Consider the following 13,010-nt stretch of genomic DNA (forward strand, 5'->3'; position numbering starts at 1 on the left):
TTCCGCTGCGGGGAGCGGCTTTCCCTCAGCGCAGGGCGGGGCCACAGCGGCACCTGCGGGGCCCCAGTGAGCGCCGCCGGCAGGGGAGGGCGGCTGCTCTGTGCGGGGCGCTGCAGGCACGCCGGGAGCGTTGTGGAGGGGCAGCCGGGCACCCACGGCATTGGCCCCGGCCCCGCGGTGCCGCTCCCCGTCCGGGCCATGTCCCCTCACGGCCGCGGGCGCGGCTCCTTTAAGAGGAGGTGCCCCCTTTGGGAGCGGCCCCGGCCGGGCTGCGGGCCTGCGCGAGCGGCGCTCCGTGTGACGTCACTGCGGGGCGCCGCTGAGCCCGCGCTGCCGCCATGGCCGACATGGCGGATCTGTTCGGCAGCGACGCGGACTCGGAGCCGGAGCACAAAGGTGTGGGCAGCTTCTCGCGCTTTCTCTCTTTTGCTCTCTCTCGCTCGCTCTCTCTCTCTTCCTCCCTCCCTCTGCCCGGGTGCCCCTGCCGCGGGCTGCGCCGCCCGCCCCGCCTCTGCCGCGGCCCCCGAGCGCGGGCGGTAGGGAGGGAGGAGCCGCGGCCGGGGGTCCGATGCCTGCAGGGAAGGTTGTTCCGCCGCGGCCGAGCCCCGGAAACAGTGGAACACCTGGTTTAGGTCCCTGACGTTTTAAAATTCTTGTACGCGTTCCTGTAAATTACTGTTCAAGGCAGGAAATTTATTTTCCTGTTGGAAACCGCATTCACCAGGCACTGAGGAGTAGTTCCATTGTCATAAACCTCCCTGCGTAGATGACTTGGATTCAATAGAGACTGACAGTTTTGGGTTTGTAGGATTTCATAAGCCGCATCTATCTAGTTACTTGTTTAAGCTCTCACTATTTCAGTTGTTACCTTCGTTTGTGTAATTCTTAATTCCATCTGCAGTTTTCGAATCTTAGGTCACAGCTTGTGGTTTGAAACTTTGTGGGCCATCGATCATTTTCCATTGTGCCTTTCTTTAGCTGTGCTTTTATTAGCAGCCCATTTTATTTTACTGTTCCCGCGAACTTTGTTGATCTTGCTGGCCGTTCTCTGTAGGTTCTCTCAGGGGGTTGGGTTGTGTTTTCGGGGTTTTTGTGAAAGCAACGCACACACATCCTCGGAGGGGCATCCTGACCGCTGAAAGGGTGGTGTTTGTTTTTCAGACTCCGATTCCGGCTCCGACTCCGATTCCGAGCAGGAGAATGCCGGCTCTGGGAGCAACGCCTCCGGCAGCGACAGCGACCAGGACGACGACAGGGAGGCCATAAAACCCAGCAACAAGGAGCTGTTCGGGGATGACAGCGAGGACGAAGGGGCGTCCCGTCACTCGGGGAGCGACAACCACTCCGAGAGATCCTACAACCGCTCCGAGGGCTCGGGGCACGAGGACAACGAGCAGTCGGACGGCGAGCAGCACAGCGCGTCCGAGGCCGCGCACGACGACGACGAAGACGAGCGCGAGCGCGGCTCCGAGGAGGGCAGCCATCGCTCCGAGGGAGACGGCTCCGAGAAAGCGCACTCCGAGGATGAGAAGTGGGGCAAGGAGGACAAAAGCGATCAGTCGGATGATGAGGAGAGGCAGCAGAACTCTGACGATGAGGAGAGACAGCAGAACTCTGACGATGAGGAGAAGGTGCAGAACTCGGATGAAGATGAGAGGCCACAGGTGTCTGATGATGAGGAAAGACTGCAGAACTCAGATGAAGAGAAAATGCAGAACTCTGATGATGAGGAAAGGCCACAGGCCTCGGATGAGGAGAAGATGCAGAACTCTGACGATGATGAAAGGGCCCAGCGTTCCGAGGAGGAGAAGATTCAGAACTCTGATGATGAGGAACGGGCCCAGCACTCTGATGAGGAGGAGCAAGAGCACAAATCTGGTAGGAATTAATACAGAAATAATGATTTGCTGCTGGTTTGGTCTCTCTTTACTGTTCTGTTCACATTGGCCTGAAAAGATTGAATCTTCAATGTAAGGGCATTGATTTCATAGTTTTTAGCTATAGTCATCTTTGCAGTTTTTTTGATGCAGTGCTTTCAGAGCTTATTAATAGAAAGGAATTTTTAAATTTGTGGACCAAAATTTTTAATTTGCTGAGAATAATTATGCTCCTTATTAGAGTCTGCAAGGGGCAGCGATAGCGAGGATGAAGTTCTGCGAATGAAGAGGAAGAAACCAATTGCATCAGATTCGGAAGCAGAGAGCGACACAGAAGGGCAGAAAGGTAAATGCTGGGGGGTTTGTGGGGTTTTGGGTCCTTTCATCCTCGTCTTGAGCCTGCCATTCATCAGCTGCAAGGCTTGATAGATTTGTTAGCATTACAGTGTCATGGAAATAACTAAACAGACATCAGGAATTCTGTGTGGGATGCACATGCTGATTCTCTCCACATAGCTCTGGCAAGTTTTCTCTTCTGCAAATATTCTTTCAGGTATTTTTACTGAATGATATTGAAAAGCCTCTAATCAGCAGCCCAGGGAACCTGTACTATGTTTCATGGTGATTTAGCTGGCTGAGGAAGAGATGTTTATTTTCTGAGAAGTAAAACCTCCATAATGCGTAATGAAATTTCTTTACTTCCGTTCAGCTACTTCAATAATCCTTATTCTCTTGAATAATCCTTATACTCTTCTGTTTCTCAACTTGATTTCCTTATTTGATAAATAAATCTTGCATTAGGCTGTGTGTGCATATATATGTGTGATTTAAATGGTAATTTTTCTGCTGAAGAGCATGCAGATGTCATGGACCTGTTTGGAGGTGCTGATGACATTTCCTCGGGGAGTGATGGGGAAGACAAGCCACCGACCCCAGGACAGCCCATTGTGAGTGGACTTGACTTTTGAGATAATTGCCATGCCATTGCACTCTGAAATGCAGAACACCAATTGAAGTGGGTAATATTCTAGTTAAAAAAAAAGTAGTGACATTTAGTAGCATTACAGATAATTTTGTCCCAGCTGAAAGAATTATTAAAATTTTATGCATAACAATATCAGATTAATCTGCCTTCCCCCATCCCTGCTCCACTTTCTGAACTCTAAAAAAATATAAAGAATAGTTTGATTGCTACCAAATAAAATACAAAGCCGTAGGTGTCTTTGGTGCCTTATTGCAGCAATTTGAGAAATACTTTTGGTTTTATGATAATTTTTCATCTTTTATTGATAATAGATCAAAATACCTTCTTTAATCTTGTAGAAAGTGTCCCCCAGTCTCCAGTGCTCAGCCAACTCTGTTGGCTCCTTTGCTGTTCTTTATTGTCTTTGGTCTCTTGAGTTTGCACTGATGCTTGAAGTCACTTAAAGTGCCACATGACAATGCTGAGTTGAATTCCTTTCAATGGAAATGCCTGAACTCTTTTATCCAAATCTTCCTGACCTCTCTGTGCCCATGAATGACTTTTCTTTAAGCAAAATGTAATTGTTAGAGCAGCAGTAGCCAGATAGATTTTTTCACTTATGCTCCTGTTCTTTCTTTGTCACTAGGATGAGAATGGGCTGAGTCAAGAACAGCAGGAAGAAGAGCCTATTCCAGAGACCAGAATAGAGGTAGAAATACCAAAAGTAAACACAGACTTGGGTAATGATTTGTATTTTGTGAAGCTGCCCAACTTCCTCAGTGTGGAGCCCAGGTAATTGCACATTAAATACAGGATTGATAAAGTCTTTTAGTGTTTCCCTATATTGCATTTGTTTAGTATGTGTTTACTCTGTTTAAAGTTGTTGACATTAAGATGCATATTTTTGGTTGTGATTAATCAATAGTAATGGCTGTTGTTTTTTAATCAGGTAATTTTAGTATGAAGGTGGGTTTCAGCTTGACTGAATAACTTATTGTCTGTAAAAACCAGACAAAAATGTAGTTTATTTGAAAGCACATGCTATCAGTTGAATTGTAAGCATAAGTTTAGGCTCTCAGAGATGTGAAAGGTGAATCTACCGACCCTTATGCACTTTCCAGTGATTAAAAACATCATTTTGAATTTCAGAATAAGGCCTTTTTTATTCATGTTTGTTAAATGTACTGTTTATGAAGAGGCTGGCTAGTTGTTTTCCTATTCATCTAACCCAAACTGAAGACATTTACTGGAATGCCTAAGGAGCAGCAAAATCAATTATTAGAGTTGTTTGTGATGTTAGGTTTGGCCCTAAAGGCCTCCTCAACACAGTGCTGTTGAGTCTGAGTGTTCTGCTGAGCAGCTTTCTTTCTGCCTTGTTCCCAAGGTGCAGTTTTGGCTGGCAGCACAGCCTTGCTGGAGTCACACCTCAGCTCAGTCATTCTGCTGGGCTGGGGCTCCAGGCTGCTTCAGGGGAGAACTGTTCCAAATCTGGGTAGTGGCTGCTACCTGTGAGAGAGTTCCTGGTGAGCTCTGGAGGTCAGACTGGACTGAAAATAGAATTGTACAGTTGCACAGTCCATCACTTTTACCTTGAGCAGGAACTGTTAGGAAGGAGGTTAGGGAAGGGGTTCCCTGCACTCACTCACTTGGTTCTGCAAACACTTTGTGTCATCAGATTTTTTGATGGAAGAGAGGAAAAACAATTTCATCTTCCTTTCTCTTTGGTTGGTTTTGAGATTGAAATAAAGGAAAAAACAACAAAGATTGTGCTCTTAGAAAATCCCCAATTCACCTCATATATTAGATACTTCTTTCATTTTATTTTCCCTGTATGATCTCATATACTTTTTGTTCCATGCTTAATCCTGACCTCATCATGCTGGCATAAGGAAACAGAATTTTTAAGGCAGACTTGTTTTCTTCACTTGGAACCTTCAGAGAGTATGAATGTTACCCTGTAGCTGATGGTAGAGAGGACACTTGGGTCCCCAGGCTGGGAATTAGTGCAGTGAATTTCCTGGCTGCAGAAAGGGCTGTCCCACACTGCAGTGCCTGCTGTTGTGGGCAGGGAATAATCTAAGCCCCTCAAGCACCCGTTAACTTGCACAACTCTGCAATAATCTGGATTAATTTTCTTAGAAGAATAAAGAATGTGTTGTAAAATTCGTTGCAGACCTTTTGATCCCCAGTATTACGAAGATGAATTTGAAGATGAGGAGATGCTTGATGAAGAAGGTAGAACCAGGTTAAAACTCAAGGTATAATACTAATTTTCTTTTTGTCTTTTACACTCACCTAGGCACTTTCCTTCAAGGTCTATTTCACATCTTTTGGAATGATGTTTTGAGTTTTCAGATTATGAAAGTGTGGGCACTGAGGAAAGTTGATCTATTTTAGTCATAAATTTTTAAAAAGCTTGACAGCTGTGTTTCACCTGTAAAAGCAATACTTTTCACCTTTATTTCTTTGTATTATGCCACAAATTATCAAGCCTTTCTAACTGCAATTCTTGACCTATATAGGGTATATTTTACCACAGTATTCCTTAGGAGCTAGAAAAACTCTTCTGTTTTTTCCCCTACAGGTAGAAAACACAATACGATGGCGGATGCGACGGGATGAGGAAGGGAATGAGATCAGAGAAAGTAATGCACGGATAGTTAAATGGTCAGATGGAAGGTTAGTTTGCACCCTTTGTTATTGTAGTAATGCAGTTGTTCTTGCAGTGACATGCAAAATTGGAAGGTCAGCAAACTTTGACATCAGTTCTGCACGGTACAAATTATTTTAGTCTCAGTGCTTTGAAAGGTTTATGCTCTGCTTAGTTTAGATTGAAATATAATTATTGGCTAGATATAAAAAGGAAACATGAAGGCTTTCTCCATTTAGAAATGAGGCAAAAAAATTGACTGCAATGGCTTTATCAAGTTACTGATGTGGGAATCTCTTTTAAGCATGTCCCTCCACTTGGGCAATGAGGTCTTTGACGTGTACAAGGCACCGCTACAAGGAGACCACAATCATTTGTTCATCAGACAAGGGACTGGCCTGCAAGGACAGGCTGTATTCAAGACCAAGTTAACCTTCAGGTAAACTGCTGTTCTATATCAAATGTTGATACTGTTTTTGCAGTTAAGTGTTGTTACTAGTTTATGAAGATTAGATATACCAGTTTGTAAAGCTTCAGAGCTTCACTGGTTAGTAACAATGTGCTATTTTCCAAACTCAGTTTTTCAGTAAGATTTATCCTACATTAGGTGTCTAAGTTGTGAGTGTTAATGTGCCATTTCCTGCATTATGTAGGCTATATAGGTTTTTTGTATACGTGTTTTAATTTGCATTTTTACTTGCAAGTCCTCATTTGAATCAGAAAAAATATTACTATTCCCTGAAATTAATCTATTGGCTGAGGTAGTACAGTTGCTATGAAGATGGCAACTGCTTCTTCAGATACTGATGTGTGCTGTGAGGAAGATGTATGTTTAGGTTGATAAGGGTCAAAGGTGGTAGCATACTAGCATCATTAAGGGTAAAAAAGGCCTTAGAGATCTTTGAGTCCAGCTGTTAATGTCTGGACTGGTGATTTCACTGAGAGGACACTTGCTGTCTCCAGCAGCTGTTACAGTGCACATAAATACTTTTTCAAAAAGAGTTGATGCTTTTACTTTTGTGCTGATGAATCTCTGAATTCTCAAGTATGCTGGCCCCACCATTGTCTTTTGAGGATGGATATGTTCCTTAAAGAAGTTTTTAACCCCTAGCAATTTTTTACCAGGCCACACTCTACAGACAGTGCCACTCACAGGAAGATGACTCTGTCTCTGGCAGACAGATGTTCAAAGACCCAGAAAATTCGTATTTTGCCAATGGCAGGCCGTGATCCAGAGTCTCAGCGCACGGAAATGATCAAGGTATTGTGGCATGGAACTCTCTGATCTGCTGATTTAAGCTTAATTATCACAGCTGTAATAGAGCTGGACATTTTTGAACATTCTATGATTTGTGAAAAACAGTAATGTTTTGGTGTTTTAAGCAAGAATTCCAAGCCATGGGTGTGGCTTGCTTAACCTGGCAGATGGCAAAACAAGGAGAATATTTGCAGCCTTTACACTGCTGTGTAAAGAGCTACAGCAGTTTTACAGTGCTGTGTAAAAACCTACATACGAGGTGCTCTTGAGGTGGTTTGGGGGTTTTTTATCCCTCAGTTCATTGCTTGTGTGTTTGTCCAGAAAGAAGAGGAGAGGCTGCGGGCTTCCATCCGCAGGGAGTCGCAGCAGCGGCGCATGCGGGAGAAGCAGCACCAGCGGGGGCTGAGCGCCAGTTACCTGGAGCCCGACCGCTACGACGAGGAGGACGAGGGGGATGATGCAATCAGTCTGGCAGCTATCAAAAACAGATACAAAGGTGGCATCAGAGGTAATCATAAACCTTAACAGCATGTCATTAAGGCCTGTGTGATTCAGCAGGGTAATTGCACAGGAGAGCCTTGGTGAGATAGGATTTTGCCAGTTCGTTCGATACGTGAAGAGACGTCAATTCAGTTCGTATAAGTTTATTTTGTTTACTCTGGACTTAGGTTCTGCAAACATTTCGTGGCACTGAATATAAGTAATTTTTAATATTCTCTCTTCCACACCAGTTTCAGATAAACATATTTGGTTTTTTATTTTTTTCTGGAATGTGCAGAGGAACGTGCTAGAATCTACTCTTCGGACAGTGACGAAGGCTCAGATGAAGATAAAACCCAAAGACTACTCAAGGCAAAGAAACTTAATAGTGATGAGGTAAGAGAAGGACTTTGTTCTTAAGCTGCTAATTTTTAATGAGGAACATTTCCTTCACTAAATCTAGTGTTTAAACTTGGGACTTGTGTGGTTTCATTTACGCCATGATAAATGTCTTATTTGACTTGGCATGCTTTCCATGGTAATTAATCATCAATTTCTTATGCACTGCATTAGTTCACAGACCTGAGTGATTCCCAAAGGAGGACACTATTGTTATTGCTGATTTAAAGATGAAAAAATTTATGCAGAGTTAGGTAAAATGAATATACCAAAATTATTCAAGGAGTAAGAAGACTTAATATTTGAATCCTAGTGCAGTGTTACCTAAGTTACGTGGTCCTCTCCTGTTTATTATGGAAATAGTGGAAGCTTTTTCACATAGTATTTCTGTTCTTTTTAAATAGAAAAGTTAAAAAAACTGAGTTGAGAAGACTTATTGTCCATTGCTAAACATATATTTTCCATCATCCCAGCATCATCTGAAACATTGGGCCCTGATCAAATTAACTGTTAGCTACAGCAGTAGTGCTGTTTCCTAATCTAAAATGGTGTTTTATTGGTTTGTAATTTATGACTGCTGGGTCTTATTAAATGAGTCTTTGTGACCATTGCATTTGAGGATTAGTTCAAGTCTGTCACTGCTGATACAGCACTGCAGTGTTACACAAGGAGTAAGCTGCTCTCATTTTCATTTCTGTACTGTGTTTCCTGTAAAGTCTCTGGGAGGCCTCACCCCCCAGCCCCTGGGGTGTTTTCTGTGTGCTGAATGCCGGTTCTTGGTGCTCTTAGAGAGTCAGCTGAGTTATTTGCACTAACAGGTGTTGTAATGTGAAGTGGAATTAGTAAAAGTTAGTTTTGTCTTCTAAAGACATAGATTCCTGGCTTTTTCTTATATCAGAAAAATTTAATATATCAGAGAATATAACAGCCATAGTGAGCCATGTAGACAAAACTGTAATTTTGTGAGCCCTGTGAGCATTTGTTAGTAGAAATTGAATTGTTTGTTTTTAAGACTCTTACTAGATGTGTTAGTTCATGATACAGCAAGGTGAGGACTTGTCAGTTCCATTCTCTCAGAAGAAAAGGTCTGATCAGCAGCATTTCTCTGCTGCTTGAGGAGCTGCAGCCTCCATTTTAAAGAGTGTCTGGAAGGTAATGCTCCTCTGGGGCCTTGGAGTGGTGCTGCAGTGTCACAGAAAACCTCAGCGCTGCTCCAGTTCTCCTGCTCAGTCCCCACAGGGGGAGTGTGGTGCTCAGTGCATACCCACACACGGGGAGCTCTGGCTTCCTTGTACACTCACTTGCTTTTACCTGCTGTCAGTCAACAGCCCAGCACAAATCTTTGTGCTGATAGCAATTTGTTACCGTTACTGCAAATGTCAGTCTGTCATTAATAATATACTTTATCACCACACAGCAAGTAGTTTCACAGTTGCTGCAGTTAATGGGGATATTCTGCTGAACAGGAAGATGACTCACTGAACAATAGCCCAGCTAGATTACAAGAGAATGTTTGTTCTGAGGAAGAAGCTATCATTGAGATTCCCACCCCTGTTAATTTCTGTTTTCCCTGCTTAAAATTCCTTCGTAACTGCGATTCTCCCGGTACGTACTGAACACGTTCACATAACATCAAATGCTTTTGGATGAATAGTTGTTCCTTGGAGTTCTGAAACACTAAAGTTCTAGAACTCAATCTTTCCTCCTTAAAATCCAAGCAAGTTGCTTTAAAAAAAAAACAAACAAAAAACCCCAAAACTCCACTTCCAAAACCAACAAATGGAAAAAGGGATGAGGTTACTTAGGCCTGAGAGTATTTTTAAAGATACACTTCTTTTTCAACCATAGTTGAGTTACCACTTGTTCCTCCTGTCACTATGGATGAGTTTTGCATGAACAACTCCTGACTTAAAATGTTGTTTGGAAGGATGATTTAACTGAACTGGTGGAAATGTACATGGAGCAAAAATCAACCTGTTGACTCCATGACCTAAAAACTGAAGATCGGCCCTATAAAAGTCTTTATGGTATTGCTTGTAAGCAGGTAATTGACTCAGTGATTTGAGTTCCTTTGACCAGCTCTTTGAAGCCTCATAAACTATAAACTGTTACATTTCTTGCACTGTTAACTGGTGTTGATTCTGAGTGCCAGTGACTCCTCCTAATTTTTTTTTCTTTATGCCAGAGAGCAGTTAGTTTAGCTTTGTCTTTCTGATGAGCAAAATGGCTGCCCACTTCCTGAATTCCTTCCTTGCTTCAGTAGCTGTGATTCAGGCCATACAGGTATAAATAGTCTGAAAACTTGGCAAAGCTGCAGGAGCTGCCTGAAGGGAATGTGTCTGTATGCTGGAGAATCACTGCTCATGAGACCTGCTGGGAGTGCCCCTCACATGCTGTAAATGCAGATAATGCAGAGAGGGACTGTGTGCATGCCATGCTCAGGCAGAGCAGGTGTGGATGCAGGGCCAGTGAGGGGATGGAGCTGCAGCTTCCTGGACCCTCCTGGTCTGGAGTGTGACACTGGGAGCAGCCACTTAGTGCTGAGGGCAAGGATTGGCACAGAATCAGCCCTGCTTCACAGTAGCAGAGAATGGAAAAACTAGAACTAGTAATTCTGCTATTCTTACAAGAAAGACTTTGAGGTCTTTTTGTTGTTGGTCTGTTTTTTTCCTACTTGAGCTGGAAATATGGTAGTTTATTTTTATCCTTTTTTTGCCTTTAGGAAGGTGAACCTTCTGGAAAGAGAAAAGCAGATGACGATGACAAAGCAAGTAAGAAGCCTAAGAAATACGTGATCAGTGATGAAGAGGAAGAAGATGATGATTAATATTAAGGAAGCGCAGCAGCTGATTTTTTTTTGTTGTTGTTTTTTCTATATATATGTTTATATATATTGTACAGTTCTGTTAGAGCACAGATGTAAGTAACCATAAGGGGCTTATTTTGATAAAGGAAAATTCCTACGTCTGCGTTTCTGGTGTGAATAAAGTTTTTTTGACTTCCTTTGGCTCTTCAGAGTTTTGTCTCATGGCAGCAAATGTTGCACCAGGGATCATCACAGTGCTGATTTTAATCTTGCACAGTGCATTTCAGTTTTGAGAACTGCAGTAGCTGGTTACCAAGTGAATTGGTCATTAACTTAGAGAGTTCATTAGGAGAAGCCGTGCTAATCTCTGTGGAATGCTTCAGTGAGAAGTTTGCCCAACAAGGGTGTGATGATAGAGCAGGCTAAGGACATACAGTGGTACAGTGCAACTCTGTTTCTTCCCTAGATATTCCTTGTTTCCTGTTTACTTGACAGTACATTGCTATGCTGGTATAATTTGCTGACTAAAAATATTTCTTGCCATGTTTGAGTAAATCATTTTAACTGCATGAACTTCACAGTTAACTGATCACATAAGGCATTTATTTTTCATGCATTGAAGTTCAGAATGAATATCTGCATCTTGCCAGAGCAGTAATAATAATAATAATAACAATAACAACACTAATAATAGTCATGTGCTAGTGATGTAAATGTCAGAGTAAAAGCATTTATTTCAACACAACTAGCAGAGCTGGAAGTCTCCTTTAAAAGGTGAAATGAATCACAGTGCAAAAAATGCAACATGACAATTGTGTCTCAGAATCTCATGTAATTCTTATGGTGCCATTTCCTCTTGTTTCTGGTAGGTTTTATAAATGGTTTTGTTTAGCTGGGTTGTCACTGGAGGAGAATGTTCTAGACAGAAGCATTGCTGTGTTTACACTTTTTAAAAACACCTTATTTGACAATACAATACCAGCTGTAAAACAGTAGAAGAAACAGCTGAACTTTTCCACTCTTTCTTTCAGAGATGAAATACCATGTGCAGTTTTTCTCACTGATGAGAGACCATTCATGTGTTATCTGTGCTGCTCTTTTGGCTGACACAGTCCTGCAAGCCTGAATGTGACTTGAAGTTAAGAAAGCAGAAATAGCTGAACTCCCCTACAAACAAAACCTTTGAGTTTTTGATGCTGTGCAAAGTTTATGATGTGGATTTGTGTTACATCAGCTGAAATAAAGTAGCTGGTAGTTATTGAAGAGGGACTGGTCCCCATCTTTCTCCTGCCAAACTGAATTTGGCTTTTTTTCTAAAACAGAAGGGAGAATGTGCCTCAGTGAGCGTTCTGCTTGCGACATTCCCTGGCTCTTAGAGCTTTCAACCTGCACATCTTGCTTTGGACACCTTTAACTAGGGTAGTTGTTTGCCACAATGCTCTGCCTCCACTTCTGTCTGGAAGGCACAGGAGCATGGTGGCTGCAGAGCACAGAGCTCTGCACGTGTTAATGGATTCTGCTGAGCAGCTAACTGCAGTGGAGACTGCGAGTAAGAAAAGGTGAAAAATTTCAGCTTGGAAGTCTTAGTGCCTGAGAAATTTCCTTTTTTTTATACCTAAATACTTATCTGAGAGTTTCTGTGCCTCTTTAATGTGCAGATAAAGTCCCCCAGCTGCTGGAATTTTGACCCTGTAATCCTCTTAGTTTAGACCTCTGCTGGGAGACTGGTTCCTTACATGAGGTTACCTGCTCTCCAATGGTAACCTCCTCAGGAAGAAGCCAGCTGTTCAGGAAGGGACTGATTCTATATGGATGTAACATGCTGTACTTTCACATAAAAGCCTCACAGATACCTCTAAAACAACAAACTTGGCATATGGAAACACAGCCTCATTTCACTGGTAATGTGTTTACTTTTATAACAGATTAATGGAAATGTTGGCTATTTTTATTTTTATTGCACTCCTAAGAGTGAAAATGTTTTAATCACTTTTGTGAGTTTGATGCTGACTAAGCCTTTACTAAGTGGTCCACTTTAGCTTCCAAGAATGAGGCTTTTTGTGGATTACAAAGATGAAAAGAAGTCATTTTTTACACTGTCGTCTTTTGTAAATTGCTCTTTTAAAGTCTTACTTAAATGTGGACTTGAAGAAAGTGTTTTCTCAGCTTAAATTGGTTTAACAATCATCTTGTAATTAAAGTCACTTGAATGAACTTAGCCTTATCCCCAGCATTTTTTCAGCTGTGGGTCTAATGTGTGGTTTCATTTAACCTGAAGACAGTTTTTGCTCTCTCTTTTCCCAGCCTCCCAGTCTGTCTGTGGATGGAATGAGGTTCATAAAGCCCATTTTAGTGCTGCTAAGTACTTATGGTGTCTTGGTAAAGGATTCAGGTGTGTTGCACAGAGTCAAGAGAGCTCATCCCTGACCTCTCACTGCCTGAGTGGGCACTGCTGTGAAAGCAAAATACTCCTGCTTTTTAGGAATGGAGGGGGGCAGACTCCCCGAGGAAATGAGTTTCCTCCTTCCTAAGCAGGATGTGCAAATGGAGCTTTCTTGGGAAGAAAGGCAAGTATC

The 13,010-nt window shown here is 42.6% G+C and overlaps 1 protein-coding gene across 1 annotated transcript; it reads left to right on the forward strand.

Annotated features, from left to right (window-relative positions):
* Positions 1 to 238: 238 nt before the first annotated feature.
* LEO1 (LEO1 homolog, Paf1/RNA polymerase II complex component) lies at positions 239 to 10,630 on the forward strand. Its single transcript, XM_009089911.4, has 12 exons — positions 239 to 396; positions 1,162 to 1,878; positions 2,119 to 2,223; positions 2,730 to 2,824; positions 3,488 to 3,633; positions 5,015 to 5,099; positions 5,426 to 5,520; positions 5,796 to 5,930; positions 6,617 to 6,752; positions 7,071 to 7,257; positions 7,528 to 7,625; positions 10,351 to 10,630. Exons 1-12 carry the CDS (start codon positions 339 to 341, stop codon positions 10,453 to 10,455), a joined length of 1,962 nt encoding a protein of 653 aa, XP_009088159.2. The 5' UTR covers positions 239 to 338; the 3' UTR covers positions 10,456 to 10,630.
* Positions 10,631 to 13,010: the final 2,380 nt, after the last annotated feature.

This window comes from Serinus canaria, chromosome 10, assembly GCF_022539315.1.
Source record: "Serinus canaria isolate serCan28SL12 chromosome 10, serCan2020, whole genome shotgun sequence".
NCBI lineage: Eukaryota > Metazoa > Chordata > Aves > Passeriformes > Fringillidae > Serinus > Serinus canaria.